General features: G+C 41.6%; 1 protein-coding gene across 2 annotated transcripts in view; it reads left to right on the forward strand.

The window, feature by feature from the left end:
• The window catches only part of GUCY1B1 (guanylate cyclase 1 soluble subunit beta 1), a 53,500-nt gene that overhangs the window by 19,518 nt on the left and 13,983 nt on the right, over nt 1-19,999 (forward strand). For both annotated transcript variants that reach the window (XM_057547211.1, XM_057547210.1), the window contains 4 exons: nt 296-414; nt 14,900-15,097; nt 18,022-18,252; nt 19,524-19,640. In XM_057547211.1, coding sequence (XP_057403194.1) covers nt 322-414; nt 14,900-15,097; nt 18,022-18,252; nt 19,524-19,640 — 639 coding nt within the window. In that variant the 5' untranslated portion in view covers nt 296-321. The remainder of the gene's footprint in view (nt 1-295; nt 415-14,899; nt 15,098-18,021; nt 18,253-19,523; nt 19,641-19,999) is intronic.

The raw sequence follows: 19,999 nt of genomic DNA on the forward strand, positions 1-19,999 counted from the left end.
GAAAAAGTAGGTTATACCTTAAGTATAAGTTTAAAAAAGCTCAAAATTTTGTCATGCAAGCTGAGAAATTTCTTTGCTGTAAGTACCAACTTACCCTGTTAACACGTCAATATGCTGTCTTCTCAGATATCATTGTATTTTCCTGGCCAGATGTTTTTCCTGTGATCTGTTCACTCTGCACAGAAATTGAGGATATTTAACATTTTTTATTATGCACTTGTCTTCATTCCTCCCACTAACAGTTTTCCATCTCTAATATATTTTCTTTCTGTTGCCTCTCAAATCTATAAACTAGATCTCAATGCTGGAGAAATCCTCCAAATGTTTGGGAAGATGTTTTTCGTCTTTTGTCAAGAATCTGGTTATGACACAATCCTGCGTGTGCTGGGATCTAATGTCAGAGAATTTCTGCAGGTGAGCAGTTTGAGGTCCTGGAGCTAAAAGTTCTGAGTTTTTGATTTTCTAATGTAGTCTCTAGAATCCTTTTGTTCAGCCAGCTGGATGAGTGTCTAGCTGCTGAAATGGAATCATAGTGACATTTTTCCTAATTCACGTAAAATAATAATTATTGGATGGTCTTGAATACATTTTAGCATTTTTCCTTCATATTTTTTCTTTAATTTTTGGTACTGATGCTGAATACTCAAGTTGTAAACTAGTGGTCTCTGAAAGACTCAACATGTTGTGATCTGTGCAGCTGCCTTTTAAAAAATAGTTCTTTGTGCTAGTAGCTGTGGTTTTATGTATATAACATAGGCTTATTTTCTACTTGTAAGTCACTCCGAGTTTGCATAGCGTAATTAAATAGTACATCAGTATCTGTGATGTTCTACCTGAAGCTCGCTGTTTCGGAGAAAGCGCCTGCCACCAAAACAAATTTGAGAATCATTGCTCCCGGTTACATATTAGTTAATCTACTCTGGAGAGGAAAATAGGAAATCTTCCAAAGTCAGTCTCAGGTGAAGTCAAAGATAAATAATGTCGTTAAAGGCCTTTGTCTTCTTGTTAAAATTACTTTATTTTTTTTTTTTTATTATACTAGCAAATGACACATTAGGTGGGAGACTATTTTGGGATTGACTGTCCTATTTTAAGCACAGGCATTTGTTAGACCCTCTCCTTGAAATGTGTTAACATTGAGTGTTATGTGGTTGTTTGTAAAGGATATTTCTAAACTGGCAGCTGAAAGCAGCCAGATCTTGCTGGAAAATGATGTCAGTGCAATACTAGCTGAACCGGAGCCCAGTTTGGGGGGAATGTAAACTACTTGCAATCCAGCTGCATTATTGATTTAACAGCCAAAATAAGAACTGTAGTGTTTAATCAAAATGTTGGTGGTTTACATAGTGACATTTTTCTTATAAACTAAAAACAGCATTAAATCAAGATGGAAACTGGTTTGTGGTCCCTGCCATGGATTTACGAAACTACTGGTGTCCAAAAAAGCTGCCACTTCCAAATGAAGTAGCTGCCAGGAGATATTTAAATTAACCTTTAACAGGTTGTATTTAAATGGATTACTTTACATGGATTAAAGTTTGAGATGTGAAAGTATTTTGGGATTTGGGGGTTTTGAATACATTTCCATGTTTAATACTTCTGTTGATTGCTGTCACCTCAGCTAAGTTTCTGTTGTAGTTCCTCTCCCTTAATTTTAACATTGTCAATGGCCACATTTGTGTCAACAAACGGTTTACTTTTTTTTTTTTTACCCTTTACTCATTGTGACCGACTGCTAAGTGTGTAGTGGGACAGCAGAGGATGGGCAGCTCCTGGCGGTTTCTCCTGTTCTAGAGCTGCCCTGCCCGGCAGGGTGGTCTCCACTTGAATGCTCAGCCTGTGAAACATGCTCTGGGTAAAACACACACCAGGCTTCAAAAAGAATGCAAATAGCTCACACCTATTTTATGTTGATTACATGGTGAAATGATAAAATTTTGGAAATACTGAGTTATATAAAAATGTTTCATTAATGTTAATTTCACTTGGCTCTTTTTCCTTTTTTAAACATGGCTACTAGAAAATTTAACATTACATGATGACTAATATTTGTGACTTGCCTTAATGGCTGTTAATGCCTTTTATTTTCCCTGGGCAGCATTATTTTAAATAGTCTTGAGTCTGTTTTCCTCAAAGTCAATAGGCAGTTTTAGTTAATATACCTTTAAATTACACACGATTTTATTTTATTTTTTTCTTTTGGTGCAAGTGTGAACAATGAGGAAACTGGAAAGTTAGAATACTGTAAAGTTTTCATCAGTATTGTCTATTTTTGATTGAATTGTTTTTTTCCTGGTTTTGAAATTAAATATCTTAATGGCAAATTGGCTACATTAACATACTGCTTTTCTTAAAAGTAGATATTTGTGTTATGAGTAGGCTAATTACAAACAAATGGACCGTTTTTCTGTAAAAGTGACTGTGAAATAAAGCAACTGATTTTCTTAAATTGTTTTAAGATCCTAGCTCGCATTTAAAAATTGACATTTTTCATTACATAAAATAATAAAACATTCTTCATGGTAGACTTTAAAGAGTTAGATAAACTGGGGCTTATTCTAAGGATAGTTAGAAGATTTTCTTTGTCTTTCACCACCTGACTTTAACCAATCACTAAATCCTTAGACTCTATGTCATAAGTACTGAATTTTCAGAATCCTACCACTTTTCTTCATTTCCCTACCCTTCCGTGGGACAGTCTACCATTATATACAGAATGGATCGGTTTCCCCATCTCTCTGCATGACCCCTCCATCTCCTCTCCATTCTATAACTAGTGACTTTTCTGAAATGCAGATAAATCTCCTCCCATCAGTTACTTGCTTAAACCCTTCAGTGATTCCCAATTGCTCATTGAAAATGTAAAAAGCAATTAAAATAATTGAAACTACTCACATCCCCGTCTATCTCTCCTCTTACTCTCCCCCAACCCAGCCAAACAGGACTTCTTCCAGAACGTTTTTTTTTTTTTTTTTAAACTTGCTCTCTCCATCCTCTGAGCTTTTGCACCTGCTCTTCCCTTTGTCTGGAACACTGTTCCTGCTCCTTTTCACCTGGACCTCTCCTCTTCATCCTGAAGTGAGAAATTACTTCTTCCAGGAAGGCTCCACTCCTCTCTCCTGGCTCTACCCTATTTGAATCAGGGAACTGACATTTCTCATGTTTTCACAGTACATCTATTTCCTCACCCATAGGAGGTCTCACACCATAGATCATTTCCTGTTTGGGGCTGGAATGTAAATGCCATGAGACCAGAGGTCGTGTGTAGTCTCTTAATGATGGTATCATCACAGACATTATCTGGGAATGAAAGAACATTTTTTAAAATGAATATTTGATGTTTATACAAAAATAGGAAGCAAATACCCAATAGCTCAAGATTAATTCTTTTATTAAGAATGATAAAAATCCATTTTGAGTGAGGCTATATAACTTTGTTTACAGATTGATTATAGATTGAAATATAGACAAATAGACACACTCTAGACCAATTTCTTCTTCATGTGGGCGTGGCAAATTACTGTTTATTCATTAACATACAGGTGACATTACTTGTATCTATTGAAACTTTTAAAATATTTGTCCTAATATTTCCATCTGAGGCTCTCAGGCAACAGTGAAATAGCTACTGAGATTGTAACGCGGGAGACCACTGGCCACGCGTCAGGCTGGTCTCCTCCATCCACTCCCATCCTTCTGAGGAGGGCTTCCTTGGGGGGTGTCTCTCCCGGCCTCTCAGTGGGATACATTATTAAGAGCGACTCCCTATTAAATATACATATTTTTGCTTTTCTTGAAATAATTTTTAAGTTTTCTGAGTACCAGGGACAGCATATAACAGGCAATCAGTAAAGAGTCTTCAAATGATAGAATTAGTTAATTCTGAGTTCTATGTGTATACTTTTTATTTGGCCCAGGCTGTTTTATCCAGATAATACCTCTGTTTCTTTATACACATTTTATACTCAAGGAGATGCTGTATAGATAGTATCAGTAGTTTAGTTCCAGAAAAATGTTTGTTTCTCTCGTGGATTTTGTCATTTCCTTTGATTAGTGAACTTAAACAATTTAACAATTTACCAGCTTGAATAATGGGCAGTTCTCCTTTGAAAGGCTTTGCTGCCAATAGCAAATTCCCAGCTCTGCTTACACACTCTCCCTTGCATTTTCAAAGTCATTTTAAGAATTTTTACATCATGCCTATTTTTAGTCTACCTCAGCACTTTCACGAAAAGAGCTACACATCTTAAATGGATAATGTAATAAAATATAGGTTTTAGAGGAAACTTTTTAGAAACATTATTCTTCCAAAGACATTACACAATTTGGAATTGATTTTTGTTAAATGTCCTGTGAAACCATCAGTTTGTGGACTATTGATAAAAGTAGATAGTCCTTGCAATTAATTATTATCCTTTTGCTGATTTAGTAACCGAAAACATGATTTATCAAAAAGAGTTAAACAAGGGACTTCCCTGGTAGTCCAGTGGTTAAGACTCTGTGCTCCCAGTGCCGGGGCTGTGGGTTCGATCCCTGGTCAGGGAACTAAGATCCCACATGTGGTGTGGCCAATAAAATAAAATAAAATAATAAGCAGAGAAGAAAAAAAAGAGATAAACAAGAATAGGAAGACATTTTGATTTAGATTTTTGGATTTTACACATTTTACCTGGATTTACTGTCTTAAAGGTAAGACTATATTTCAGCAAGAATTTTTTCTCTATTCTGCCACTTTCTTATTCGTAACTTAGGAATAAAGTGTGCTTTCATGCTGCTGCTGTAGTAAATTTCTGTCTGAAGCTTCTAGTGTATTGATTAAAAGAATGCAGAGAACAGATAGGATTTGAAAGCTCCATAAAACATACAGCTGGTAAGGAATGTCCAATCTGATGGTATTCCCAGCCTAATCCACGCTCCCCTTTACTTTCTGATGTCCTGTTGCATTACTGCAGATTGTGTTTTCCCCAAATCGCCACACTAATATCTCCCATCTCACACGCTCTGCTGCAGTGTGATTGTGCCTCTCCCTCATGAAAGGGTGGAGTCCCCTTCCCATGGCTCTGGGTTGGCTTTAGTGATTATTTGACCAGTAGAATATGGCAGAAGTAGCATTCTGATACTTCCTAGGCTAGTTCGTAAGAACTCTCGAAGTTCCCATCTGAGTATCTGGGAGCATTTGCTCTTGGGATGTTCCCTGTAGGAACCCAGCCCGTGAAACGAGACGCCCGGGTCACAGGAGGGGCCTGTGCAGGCCCTCGGACAGCGCTGCTGGCTGCGTTCTCGGCTGTTACGATGAGTCCGTCCCAGCCTCCATCTCACTCCAACCCGAGGACTTCCCACCTGAGTCCAGACAGCCCACAACACCATGAGAAATAATACTAGTGTGTTAAGCCAATAAGTTTGGGGTGCTTTGATAACGCAGCGGTGGATAATTGGAACAGCACTCTGTGTGTTGTTTTTCCTTTTATTTTGTGTCTGTGTTAGTGTGTGTGTGTACATGTGTACATGTGTTTACGGATGGGTGAGTAGAGCTTTGGGTTGTCCATGTTTGAGGAGATAAGATGGTATACGGCCTCTGGGTCTGGAACCCAGGTCAGTCCACAGCAGGGCTACTGATTCACTTTCAGTGGTGTCTTGTTATTTATTATGTTATATATTTTTTACTTCCCCAATAATTTTACAGAGGTGAAATGAAACCTAAATGAGCGTGGAAAGCTGACTAGTGAAAAATAAAGGAGCAATTTGCAATCTGAGAGACCAGTCAGGATTTAAATTAGGAGCCTGCTTACATATGCATAGGCGTCTCAGTGGAATAAGCAAACAAATATTCCGTTGTCGTTCGCTGCAAACACTGGCTTCTTCCACTACTTTGGGTTTGGTGGCATTTTCACTTACTTTCCCAGTTCATAGACCTAAGAGTCTTCTGCCAGGGCCTTTGTTCAGCCTGCAACGGGATTTTCTTCAATCCGTGTCGGCTCCAGGGTTTGGCTTCTAAAAGACCACGCTGTAATTTGGCCAGCCCGCCAGGAGCAATCTGGGGTTGATGGCTGATCTGAAAGTCTTAAATGTTTGTGTAAAGTGTTATTTCGGGAAATAGGATTTTTCCTGAACAGCTGTGAAATTCTAATATTTCCCTAAATTATTTATAATGTTTCTTAGAAAAAAATGCACCATTCATTTTATTTTTAACTTTTGAATTTCAAAAAGAGCTTTTCTCAAAATCCCAAACACCGATTTCTATAACCTGTGCCTCCCTGAAAAAAACACGCACAATGTAAGAGCCATGAGTTGAGTTGATTCCGTGTCTTGCTGAGGGCTGTAGCCAGGGACGCAGCCTCGGGTGACTCTGAGAAACCGTGGCGCAGACGAAAGGGGCAGGTCGGTGTGTATGTGGTGTTGGTGAAGGGGTACGTGTGGTCAGGCGCACATCTCGGTACCAGGCGTCTGCTGGCCACCAGGAGCAGGGATCTTAGTTAATGGCTTTAGTGCTTTTCTGAGTGGGAGAAGATGCAAGAATCCAGGTTCATCAGAATTTCCTAAGTACCTGAGGGCCTGTTCTAACATTTTTTTTCATCCCTGAATTCTTTCCTGGGTGTATTGAAGGTCAGCAACTGCAGGGGCACAATGACTAAATTCTTGTAGAACCGCGTGAGGAGTGACATCCCTTAGTTGGCATCTGCAATTTTAAAGTTGACACGCTAGACCTCTTGAAGGAAGATAACATTTTAGAATTTTAAGAACTTTTTCTTTGAATAACTCGTATATATTTTCACAGTTTTACAAAATACTGATTGTCAGAAGTTGTATATGAACAAGATTTTTTAAACATGAATTTAAAGGCAGTATAATAAGTGAAATAGCTTACACAGGTAATTCTATGACTCTTTGCCTTTTTTTTTTTAATTAAATTTTCTCTTGAGAGGATGGTAATGATAACTATAAGTAGTTTTAAAAATATCACCATTTAAATATTTTTAGTGACTCTGGTACAATTTCTTTTTAAACAAGGCCTTGCATTATCCCTTTTAAAAAAGATTCCCTGTAGCTTTTCGGTTGGAAGGCTATTTCTCAAGGAGCAGCTTTAAGTAGAAAAGGCACAAAAGTATCATTAAACATTGACCCTTACTTGCTATGAACTCATGCTACTCACGCCTGGACTTGGTGCTTCCCATTATGTAGGGGTGACTTCTCCACTTTATCTGCGTCTTGCTTGTTTCAGTTTTTCACATTCAAATTCTAACATAACATCTTTCTTCTAAAACTTAAAATGCTTTTCAAATTGCATGACTCACAAGTAAATATTGATGTTGGTCTTGCTTTTCAGAGTGTGACGAATAAAGAGAAAGGAAATGTTGTCCCTCATCGTCTTTCCTTAAAAAAAGGGAGGTTTGCAATGACTGATGTTTAAGATTGTTTCCAGCTCTAGACTTCAGTAATGCTCTCAAGTAACACAGACAACTCTCTCCCCATCGCCTAGAATAAGGATTCTTTTTTTCTTTTAATTAGTTAATTTTTCTTGGCCGTGCTGCTCTGGCTCTGTGTTTGCGGGGTCTCAGGTCCCCGACCACGGATTGAACCCAGGCCACGGCAGTGAAAGCCCGGAATCCTAACCACCAGGCCGCCAGGGACCTCCCTAGAATAAGGATTCTTGAACACTGAAAAGTCTCTCTCTCTCTCTCTCTCTCAACACTTTCAAGGCAAGGTCTTACTATACCCATTCATGTGCATCATTTAGGAATTTTTAATTAGATGCCCTGGAAACAGGGGAATGAGGTAGTTAATTCCCGGAAGCTTTGCCTCTGTAAGCATGTATAAGCTTATTTGTGCCACGCATATTACAAAGAGAAATTCTGCGTTTATTTTGAAGCATTCCAGGATCTTTAAAAATATGGAACTTCAAAGTAATATTTCTCAAAGGATTAATAAATTCTCTTTTGGTCCTAAATCTGTGGGGTGTACTAAATCCCAGGATGCCAGCACTAGTTTTTTCTTCTGTAAATGATAAAGGCTGGAGGACTTACAAGTAGCAGAATTCCTGAGAAACAGTACATTCATCTTGCTTGTAGAAAAAGCAGTAAAATGATATCAGAACATTCAGAGAAATGAAATGAAAACCTCAGACCAACCTTTTGGCATCTTGAGGCAGAATAGATGAGTGAACCTGCTCTCTGTTCCTTTCCTGTTTCCTAGTGTCATAAAGCTAAGGAGAATGACGTGAAAGCGTGTTTGAGGTTTGCTTTACTGTTTCCTGGGAATCGACTTGTGCTGAAATATATGCGTTTACATTTTTTTCTTTCTCTTATTTGTGTACTTCTTTGTAACTAGCCATTCATCTCTTTTCTTTGTATAGCCACCTCCACGGGTATATTTAGAAATAAAACAATACCAGTTTTAATTGAAACTCTTGTTCTCCAAAATATATTGCTACAACCATGTGGACCAATAATTAGCTTTGTATAGATGGTGTTATAAAATGTAGACAGACAAGGTTTTTCTCTTGGCTATTTTGAGTATCTTTTTTGTGGCCTTTGAGGTTCCTGCAAACAATTATAGTCTGTGAAGAAAGTACATTTTTAGCAGTACAGATGTACTCAGTTGAAAATAATTTAATATATAATCATGAATTCCATTTCTCATAATAGACAGGCAATGGTAATCACTTCAAGTTTGAGAGAGAGTAAGACCCAGTAAGGGAAGCTGTAACTAAAGAAATCCCAGGAGTACTTTTTACGGTTAGATACTACCTAAAGAAAATCAATATTACATTAAGTGGTGTTAAATCTTTTATGCTCCAGGAAAGCACTTTAGTGTTGTCTAATTAATAGCCAACTTGACAAAACAGTCAGTCTCTGGAGAGTTGGTTACCACGAAGACTTAAAAGATTGACATGACCTCATGTGTTTTGGTTTCCCACTTGCTTTGAATTGATAAATTTAAGCAACATTTTATTATTAATACATTAGTATTAATAATACCTTTAAGGCAAATATTAAATTAAAATGGCTTTAATTAAATTATTTAAATTAAAATGTCCCCACATTTAGGGAGCAGTGCCTGTCCCTGTGTGACTCCTGGCCCATCTTTCGCTTTCTTTAGCATCAATGATGCAGAGAAAGTGAATGGTACCATCGGTACTGCTTCCTGCCATCTGCTTACCTGCGTATAGAAATGTGCTCATATAATATGACACAAGATGAAAACAGATAAGTGTGAAAATAATCCAGGCATATTGACTTAAGATGTACTGTATGTGAACATTTTATAGAAGAGAAATTGAAAAAAAAAATAAACTACATATTTCAAGTTACTGTTGGACTCATTTTAAAATGTTTTCATGAAAGTGAGCCGCAATACAGTACCCGGGCCTGACTACATTAGGAAATTATTTTAGGAACAAGAGCGGCAATTTAACTTAGCAGCAACAGGCTGAATTTTGACTGTGCGGGAAATACACATAAAAGTCTCTCGATGGTCTTTTTTCTCAGCAGATTTTCTGTGACGGCATTTTTGCAGCATCAGCGGACGTGTAAGGGGTCTGGCAGGGATATGAGGAGCAACCTTCATGTCCCCCTTCCCAGGAAGGGATTCCCGCGGGAAGGCCTCGTCATAGGAAATCCCTCCGTGTGACCTAGCAAGTGAAGCAGTTTGCGGCCGTCAGCTGCTCGAGGTTTCTGTGAACTGTCCGTCCTTGGCATCTGCCTTGTTGGGTTCCTTCTACCTGGCAACGGCAGCCTGTGGAGCCATCAGGACCACTTGGTATTTGAGTCAGGAACTGGCCTGACTTGATTATATAACAGGTGGAACTGGGGGGCAGAAAACCAAATTTTAGCCCTAGGCCTGAAGGCCTTTCAAAAAGAAGCCAGATTCGCCAGTTGAGGGGGCTTGAGCCATCTACCCCAATCAGAACGTTGGCCCAGTTGAGGGGACTTGAGCCATCTGTCCCAATCAGAACGTCAGCCCAGTTGAGGGGGCTTGAGCCATCTGTCCCAATCAGAACATCAGCCCAGTTGAGGGGACTTGAGCCATCTGTCCCAGTCAGAACGTCAGCCCAGTTGAGGGGACTTGAGCCATCTGTCCCAATCAGAACGTCAGCCCAGTTGAGGGGACTTGAGCCATCTGTCCCAATCAGAACGTCAGCCCAGTTGAGGGGACTTGAGCCATCTGTCCCAGTCAACGTCAGCCCAGTTGAGGGGGCTTGAGCCATCTGTCCCAGTCAACGTCAGCCCAGTTGAGGGGGCTTGAGCCATCTGTCCCAATCAGAACGTCAGCCCAGTTGAGGGGACTTGAGCCATCTGTCCCAGTCAGAACGTCAGCCCAGTTGAGGGGACTTGAGCCATCTGTCCCAATCAGAACGTCAGCCCAGTTGAGGGGACTTGAGCCATCTACCCCAGTCAGAACGTCGGCCCAGTTGAGGGGGCTTGAGCCATCTACCCCAGTCAGAACGTCGGCCCAGTTGAGGGGGCTTGAGCCATCTACCCCAGTCAGAACGTCAGCCCAGTTGAGGGGACTTGAGCCATCTGTCCCAGTCAGAACGTCAGCCCAGTTGAGGGGGCTTGAGCCATCTGTCCCAATCAGAACGTCAGCCCAGTTGAGGGGGCTTGAGCCATCTACCCCAGTCAGAACGTCGGCCCAGTTGAGGGGGCTTGAGCCATCTGCCCCGATCAGAACGTCGGCCCAGTTGAGGGGACTTGAGCCATCTGTCCCAGTCAGAACGTCAGCCCAGTTGAGGGGGCTTGAGCCATCTACCCCAGTCAGAACGTCGGCCCAGTTGAGGGGGCTTGAGCCATCTGCCCCGATCAGAACGTCGGCCCAGTTGAGGGGGCTTGAGCCATCTACCCCAGTCAGAACGTCAGCCCAGTTGAGGGGGCTTGAGCCATCTACCCCAGTCAGAACGTCGGCCCAGTTGAGGGGGCTTGAGCCATCTACCCCAGTCAGAACGTCGGCCCAGTTGAGGGGGCTTGAGCCATCTGTCCCAATCAGAACGTCGGCCCAGTTGAGGGGGCTTGAGCCATCTGCCCCGATCAGAACGTCGGCCCAGTTGAGGGGGCTTGAGCCATCTGCCCCGATCAGAACGTCGGCCCAGTTGAGGGGGCTTGAGCCATCTGCCCCGATCAGAACGTCGGCCCAGTTGAGGGGACTTGAGCCATCTGTCCCAGTCAGAACGTCGGCCCAGTTGAGGGGGCTTGAGCCATCTACCCCAGTCAGAACGTCGGCCCAGTTGAGGGGACTTGAGCCATCTGCCCCGATCAGAACGTCGGCCCAGTTGAGGGGACTTGAGCCATCTGCCCCAGTCAGAACGTCGGCCCAGTTGAGGGGGCTTGAGCCATCTGCCCCGATCAGAACGTCGGCCCAGTTGAGGGGGCTTGAGCCATCTGCCCCAGTCAGAATGTCGGCTCTCCCCTTCACTCCGCGCCTTCGGACCCCGTCCTGTAGCCTGACCCTGACCCTCGTAGGCACCCGAAGCCACTCTGCACGTTGGTTTGTGATCTAAGCCATGCACTGCCCAGAGTCAGGGCCCGAGCGGTGCAGCCCTGGGCCGGCCCCGCCCGCTGCCCCCGGCTGCACCGCACAACGTGCGTGACAGCGGTGCACGGCCGAGCGTGTGACGACACAGGGCCGCACGTGCCCGGACGGGCCGCCTCATACCACGCTCGCGCCACGTCCTTCCTGACGTCTTACTGGACCCTTGTTTCCCCAAACCGGCCTCTCTGACACATCTGGAACGAGAACCGTCCTTCCGTTTTGGCCCCTTCCCACACCTCCTTTTCGGATGTGCTCCTTGAGGCCCAGGGCATCCTGAGACCGTCTTGCGTTTCCCATTCTCTTTAGCAATAATCACCAGTTATTGACGGGTTCCTATTTGGTGGATTAGCTGTTTTATTGCTACCATGACAAATGCCCACAACCATAAGTGCTTAAAACAACACATGATTATCCTGCAGTTGTGTAGGTTGGGAGGCCATAGGGGTCTCCCTGGGCCATGGTCAGGGGGCCAGCAGGGCTGCGGACGGGGATGGGGGATGGGGAAGGTGGGGAAGGTTTCCTCGCTCGTTCCGGTGTAGGCAGAATTCAGCCCCCGTGGCCAGACGTAGGGCTGTGGACCAGTTTCCTTACCGGCCGTCAGCGGGGTTCGTAAGGCCGCAGGCTCTCCCCAGGCCCTGCGTGCGGCGTCCTGTTCCTCAGACCCTGTTTCCTCCTCAGTTCCCACATCCCCGCCTGCAACCAGGAAAGGTTCTTGGTACCTAAGGACTCAGTCGCTTATGGGATTAGGCTGGGTCCCAACCATAATCTTCCCAAGCAAGGTCCATAACCTTAATCCCATTTGCAAAATCTCTCTTGCCACGTGAGGTAACATGTTCAAAGGGACTAGGTCTGGAATCTTGGGGACACCATTATTTTGCCTACTGCATCTGGGGTGGGCTCATGCTTTATATACCTCATTTTAGTTATTTACATTTTATCAGAAGAAATCAAGCCTTAGAAAGGTTGGGTAGGTTGGCCACATTATCATGAAATGACAGTGTCATGATTTAAATCCAAGTCTGCTTGATTATTTTTATTATTATTATTATTTTTTAAATAGTTGAATTTTTTTTTTCATTTTTCTTTTTTTTTTGGCCACACCATTCAGCTTGCGGGGTCTTAGTTCCCCAGCCAGCGATCTAACCTGGGCCCTCGGCAGTGAAAGCACGGAGGCCTAACCACTGGACCACCAGCGAATTCCCAAAGTCGGCTTGATTTTTTTTTTTAAATAATAAGTGATTAATTTTATATTTGGGTTTTTTTTAAACATCTTTATTAGAGTATAATTGCTTTACAATGGTGTGTTAGTTTCTGCTTTATAACAAAGTGAATCAGTTATACATATACATATGTTCCCATATCTCTTCCCTCTTGCATCTCCCTCCCACCCTTCCTATCCCACCCCTCTAGGTGGTCACAAAGCACCGAGCTGATCTCCCTGTGCTATGCGGCTGCTTCCCACTAGCTATCTGTTTTACATTTGGTAGTGTACATATGTCAGTGCTACTCTCTCACTTCATCCCAGCTTCCCCATACCCGCCATGTCTTCAAGTCCGTTCTCTACGTCTCCGTCTTTATTCCTTCTAAAGCCACCTTGCTCTTAATTCCTATAGCATGCTATGCTATGTGTGTGTGCTACTATACTTGTGCAACACACACAGCACGCATTATGAATTAAGTGTTGGAAAGCCGTGTTGCACCAAGTCAGTAGTATAGTTTGCACCATTTCTTCTGGTGATCTTTAAACAAATCTTTTTTTTTTTCCTTTTTTTAATATTAGAGAGTAATACAAGAAAGTGACGAATTTGGTACATTCTAAATTAATCACAAGGCTATCAGAACAGAAAATATTTATTTGCAAATTTATTAGTTTTCCAAGACTTCAGTTCCAAAAGGTTCAGTTTCACAGGTTAGCTATGAGGCTGTACCTTGCTTGGAGACTATAAATGAACATGAAGAAATTATACTGATTTAATTTCCAAAATGATTTTAATTACCAAAATATTATTTCACAAAGAGTATGCTTATATCTTCATATGCTTATAACTCTGATGTCGTTTTTGAACTAATAGTCAAGTTTTAGGATTGTAGTGGAAACAAAGTGTAATATGTGATCACTTTGGGCGTTCCATGCTGGTTATCATAACATAAATACACAGCTGCCCCAAACTCTTGTAAATATGCATACCTTTGTCTTAGCTCAAAACTGTGTTTCTTTTTTCTGCTTCAGGCATCCGTTTTACACCCCCTTGTTTGTTTACCTTCCTTAAAATGTTTCCACTGTTAACAGTCACAGATGTTTTTCTTTTTTTAAAATTATGGTAATATAGTTGATTTACAATGCTGTGTTAATTTCTGCTGTACAGCAAAGTGGTTCAGTTATCCATATATATACACATTCTTTTCATATTCTTTTTTTTAATGTAAAGGTTTATTAGTTATTTATTTTTTAAAATGTTATTTATTTTTGGCTGTGTTGGGTCTTTGTTGCTGCACGTGGGCTTTCTCTAGTTGCGGCGAGCGGGGGCTACTCTTTGTTGCGGTGCACGGGCTTCTCATTGCGGTGGCTTCTCTTGTTGCGGAGCACGGACTCTAGGTGTGCGGGCTTCAGTAGTTGTGGCGCACGGGCTCAGTTGCTCCGCGGCATGTGGGATCTTTCCGGACCAGGGCTTGAACCCGTGTCCCCTGCATTGGCAGGCGGATTCTTAACCACTGTGCCACCAGGGAAGTCCTCATGTTCTTTTCCACTGTGGCTTATCACAGGGTATTGAATACAGTTCCCTGTGCTACACGGTAGGACCTTGTGGTTTATCTGTCCTATACACAGTAGTTTGCATGTGCTGACCCCAAACTCCCGGTGCACTGCCCCCTGCCCCGCCTTGGCAACCACAAGTCTGTTCTTTATGTCTGTAAGCCTGTTTCTCTTTCGTAGATGTGTTCTTTTGTGTCATATTTTAAATTCCACATATAAGTGATGTCATATGGTAGTTGTCTTTGATGTACTTCACTTTGTATGATCATCTCTGGGTCCATCCATGTTACTGCAAATGGCATTATTTCATGCTTTTTTATGTCAGAGTAGTATTCCATTTTATATATATATGTGTGTGTGTGTGTGTGTGTGTGTGTGTACACCACATCTTCTTTATCCATTCACACAGATGTTCTTCCTAATTTCATCGCCTTAGTTTCAAGTTCCCCGTGGTTCCTGCCTTACTGACGTGCGGATACCGCAGGGGAGGATGTGTCCTGTGCATGTTGGCATGGCCAGTGGGCCCCTGAGCTCGGACCCGAGCCTGCTTCCTCAGCCTCCTCTCCGAGGGCAGCTGCCACGTGGGAGCAGGACTTACTCATCACCCTGTCCTCTTCCTTGCAGAACCTCGATGCCCTGCACGACCACCTTGCGACCATCTACCCGGGTATGCGGGCGCCTTCCTTTAGGTGCACCGACGCCGAGAAGGGCAAAGGGCTTATCCTGCACTACTACTCGGAGAGAGAAGGCCTGCAGGACATTGTCATCGGGATCATAAAAACGGTAGCCCAGCAGATACACGACACTGAGATAGACATGAAGGTAATGGTCAGTAACCGGGGCTCTTCTGGGCACAGAGGGCATGCGGGGTGTTAGAAAGGTGCTCTGAACGTGCCCCTGGTCAGCGCTGCTGGTGGCGCTCGGCAGAGGCAGATACCAGCCGAAACAGTGGCGACACGGGCAGTCTTCTATATTTGGCTTGGAATGCATATACAGGGTAGTTTTTCCTCGTGGGAGCAGATTTTTCTTTCTAATTATGTATATTGCTCAAGGCAACGGGAAATTTAATTTGCATTTCCTGTGAGCTCCCACTAGCTGGGAAGCAGGAGGATCTGTGTCTGGCTGAGCTGTGGCCTTGAGGATACAAAAAACCCTGTAACGTGGACACACTCTGAAATAATACGAAACGAAGTATTATTTTACTGGGGTTTTTTTTGTGTGTGTGGATTTTTTGGTCTGTTCCTGAAATGTGGTTCGAATATTTCATTTTTGTGGGCTAAAACTTTTGCTTTTTTTTTTTTTTTTTTTTTTTTTTTTAATTAGATCAATTGGTAAAAGAAGCCGGTCTCAGACTTTAAAAAATGTGTTGCTATTGATAATTCACACTGTCATTTTTGAGTGATAATTTCAAGGTATTGGTACAATAGCTGTGCAATAAAGGGAGCCATCATTTTTCCTTATTTCTGATCCAGAGGGTCACTCCCAGGGAGCTGTGTTTTCTGTGTTCAGCGTATTCAGCCCCAAGAGACAGTTTTCAGTGGCCCTAGGTTTGAGAAACGTGGGCAGAGGGTACCCTATTTCAGTTTTCTTTCTTTACAGAAAATCTAATAGGCAGTGCTTTCTTAGATCTATAGTTACATTCTAAAATGTGTGGGAAGCCCAAACCTTAAGTACAGTATTACACAAATAGAAATTGTAACATTTAAATTGATTAATTTAGAAAAGTATGCCGTATATTTAGTAATGTCACATTAGATTTCACGGGTGTTTTTTCTTTGAGTTGGAGTCATTTTTTACGTGATCTCCAGGTGCATCCTTAGTGTTTCTACAACTAGAAAGTGGGAGTATGGGTAACGTAACATTATCAAATCCAGAGACATTTAAAAATTAAAAACTTGGGTCAAGGATTGAAATTCACCCATGATTAGGAATCTCACTGGAATTCAGTTAAAACTGTATATGCCTTTCATTTCCAACTTTGGATCCTGACACCGAACTAACACTTCACTTATAGTACATGAGCCTGTATCCAGGGGGTTGTAAACACTGGGTCTGCTCTTGGTTTGTTCATTACGTAGCCAAGCTGAGCAAGAAGTAAGGGCATAGAAACTTCAGGAAAGCAACATAAACTGGGGCACCCTTGGAAACTGCAGTTGCCATGGTTATTAGAGCCTTTGGTATGGGAGGTTGACAGCAGTAGCACTCTATAATTATGGGGTTCACTTTATACATCCCACTTATACAATGTGGGTTGTCTTGTGACCTTCATTTATTCAAGTACTCCAGACAATATAGATGTCTGAAATATTTGCATTTGGTAATTATATTTGGTATATTTAATGTTTTTCAAAGGCACTGTTTTAATTTCCTGAGGTATTCTTATGTTGAATCCCTAAGTTTAATAGGTCCAGAGCTACCAGACAACTTAACTACTTCAGGAATATTAGACCATGTCATGAAGGTGATATACGAAGGAGAGGGTAAAAATATGATCAGAAAAGCTCTTCATTTCGCTGATTTAACCAAAGCAAAAGGGTATAATTGAGAAATTCATTAGTAAATTTAGGTTGCATATAATTCAGTTCTTCTAGCTGAAATGGAAACACAGCAGAACATCAAAATTTTAAGATTGTTTTGTTTTGTTTATGAGACTTTAGGGAAATCACTCTTCATGGGGCAGAATTTTCCAATCATAAATAAGAATACTAATCTTTCAGCAGTATAGTAGATTAGTGTGACAGTTTTAGTAGTAATATCCTGATTTCACCATGAAACTACATTTGGGAAAACATATACAATAGCGTCCATATTAATTGAGATTTGCTCTTAAGTGTCAGAGTTTGCTGCAGTGAACTAAGGAAAAAAGTGAAAAAGAGCAATGTTTTGCCTTCATTTAGCTGCAACTGAAGAAATACTCATTCAACGGTTTCCCATTTTGATCTGGCTGCAATTTGAGATACGGTTTTTTCCCTTTATAAGAGGATGTGTTGGTTGCAGTTTCTTAAACTCGAAAGGAAAAATCTTTTTTAAAGCTTAATCATTTATTTGCCTGTGAATAACATTTAGAAATGTAGTTATTCTTTAAATTAGAGAGCTTCGCTCATGATCATGATTACTCCCATAGAATCAAGTCCTAGATTTGGAATTAAATCAAAAAAGGTAATTTGGGGAGGGGGGATTTTTATGCATTTTGTCGATCTATTCTTCAGAAATGTTAGTCAAAATACCCCCATTAGTGGCATGTGAAATGACTCTTCTTCTGTATCCTACCTCATTTGGTACTGTGATTTTATATACCTGCCAACTGATGGATAAAAAAAATGACATGGCATATATTTTTAAATATGTATTTCTGTCATTTCATTTCCCTGTTTGTGCATGTCATTTTTGATCATATTAAACATACCACTCTGTATGATGTGTAGGGCGTCTACTGTACATGTGCCTGGCTAAGGGGTGCTGAGACAAGGGGGTGCTTTCCCCCAACTTCTACCAAAGAGGCTGCATGCACCACTAGGGGACTCGTACCAGATTTGCTATCTTTCTGTGAATTTACTTATTCAGTCTTCAAATTTCATAGATCAATGTCCAGAAATAGTTTTCTATATTAGGCGTGTATAGTGTTTGCATATATTAAATTTTTAAAATTAACCTGCTAAATGCAGTTCTCATCACCAGTTTCTTAGGTATTTAGGTTTTGTAACTAAATGCAGACAATGAACATCATTTCCCCTTTTGGCATCCAGGTTATTCAGCAAAGAAACGAAGAATGTGATCATACTCAATTTTTGATTGAAGAAAAAGAGTCAAAGGAAGAGGATTTTTATGAAGATCTTGACAGATTTGAAGAAAATGGTACCCAGGAATCACGCATCAGCCCATATACCTTCTGCAAAGCTTTTCCCTTTCACATCATATTCAACCGGGATCTCGTGGTCACTCAGTGTGGCAATGCCATCTACAGAGTCCTTCCCCAGGTAAAAGTACATCACACTCTCTTGGGGCCTGAGACAAAAGGCCACAAAGACACTGTTGTTACAGGTGCCCATTCATACCTTTAACCCTTTGCTTATGTATCAGGTAACGTGGAACACACTGTATGTCACAGAAGTTCTGTAGCTGTAAACTAAGTACGTTTGAGCATACTGCAGCTTTGCCTAGGACAGCTACTTATTTTTTTCTGTTTTAATCACAAGGGCAGTGGGAGAATTCTGTGGGAATAGTGTACTTGTTTTAATGAGGAAGTGAGTAACTTTCCAGTAACAATCAGTTTTCACTTAATTTATTCAACATGGAGCAAATAGTCACTGAATATCTACTGTCTGAAAATAACTTTCAAAATCAAGCACTGACATTTGCAGGGAAAAGAAAGGAATTTAAAATACACCAAAGAGGAAAGCGATAGAGGTTACCATGGGGTTTAGTAGAAAAAGCATCAAAGGACAGCAGTTGGGTGATGCCAGGAATGTACGTTTGACTTGCATTATTATTATTGTTATTATATTATCTTCTTCTTATTCAGACCCATTGTCAAGTCCTCTCTTCCTACTTTTTCTTTTCTCTCCTTTTCTGACTTTTGGAATTGCACATGACATGTGTCTAGAGATACTTTTTGCTTGTAATTAAGGACACTTAATTCGGGATGAACTCACACGGGATCTGGCGTGAACCCGTAAGTCTGGCAGCAGAACGATGTGCAGACTGGGCGGTTACGCTGTCTCTGCCTCTCCGCCATCGATGACCTTGACTGTGTCACGTCCCTCTTGGCCTGCTTTCCCCTTGTTATGCTGTGAGGCTGGAGGGTGGACGGAGATCACCTAGTGTAAGCAGTCACTCACTCCCCTTTTACTATTAATTAGCCGTCTCCTGATAAACTGTGAGTGGCGTGGGTGGTTTTGCGATTTAAATTTCATTTTAGGCCATGGACATCTAACACCTCATGCTACAACTTAAAAGCTAAGTTCCATTCTTTTTTCTTCCAGAATTCTTCTCTTGTTTAGATTAGCTTATATTTGAATGAGTCCCCCGATTCCATATTATATGGTTTCACGTTCAGGCGACTGCTGGATGTTCATTTAGTTGCCGAGCTGCTTAGATGATGACGTGAGTCCACAGTTGAGGTCACTTTCCTACAAAATAATTATGCTCTTCTATGTTTAAGTGCTGTTGAGCTGGTCTAATCTAATAACTACTATCAAATCATAAGAATTACTGACTAAGTATCCTTTTCTTTTCGTCTGCATTTTAGCTCCAGCCTGGGACCTGCAACCTCCTGTCTGTCTTCTCCCTGGTCCGTCCTCATATTGACATCAGTTTCCATGGGATCCTCTCCCACATCAATACGGTCTTCGTATTGAGAAGCAAGGTAATTGAGATAGTATTTCAGTAAATGTGAGGAAGTAAGGTCTGTTACAGATTAGAAGTGTTCCACAGGGATAATTAGCTGCAAAAACATTCTGTGAGATGCAGAAGGTGTAGAGAGAGCAAAACCAGAGCCCGAAGGGGGTCCTATTTCAAAGGCAACGGTGCTGCTTTGGGGGTTGCCTGTAGGGCAGTGGGAGCCTCTCCTCTGGTTAGAATAAACGAGCGAGAGTTTGGAGAAGGCCTTGCCCAGGCTGCCCGGGTGCACACAATGAAACCAACAGCTTTTACTCAATATACAGCTACAGACTCCTATTTTAGAAATCTGGGGAACTAATAAAGATGTTTTAAACTTTACCCAAA

The sequence above is a fragment of the Balaenoptera acutorostrata genome, chromosome 5 (assembly GCF_949987535.1).
Source record: "Balaenoptera acutorostrata chromosome 5, mBalAcu1.1, whole genome shotgun sequence".
Lineage (NCBI taxonomy): Eukaryota > Metazoa > Chordata > Mammalia > Artiodactyla > Balaenopteridae > Balaenoptera > Balaenoptera acutorostrata.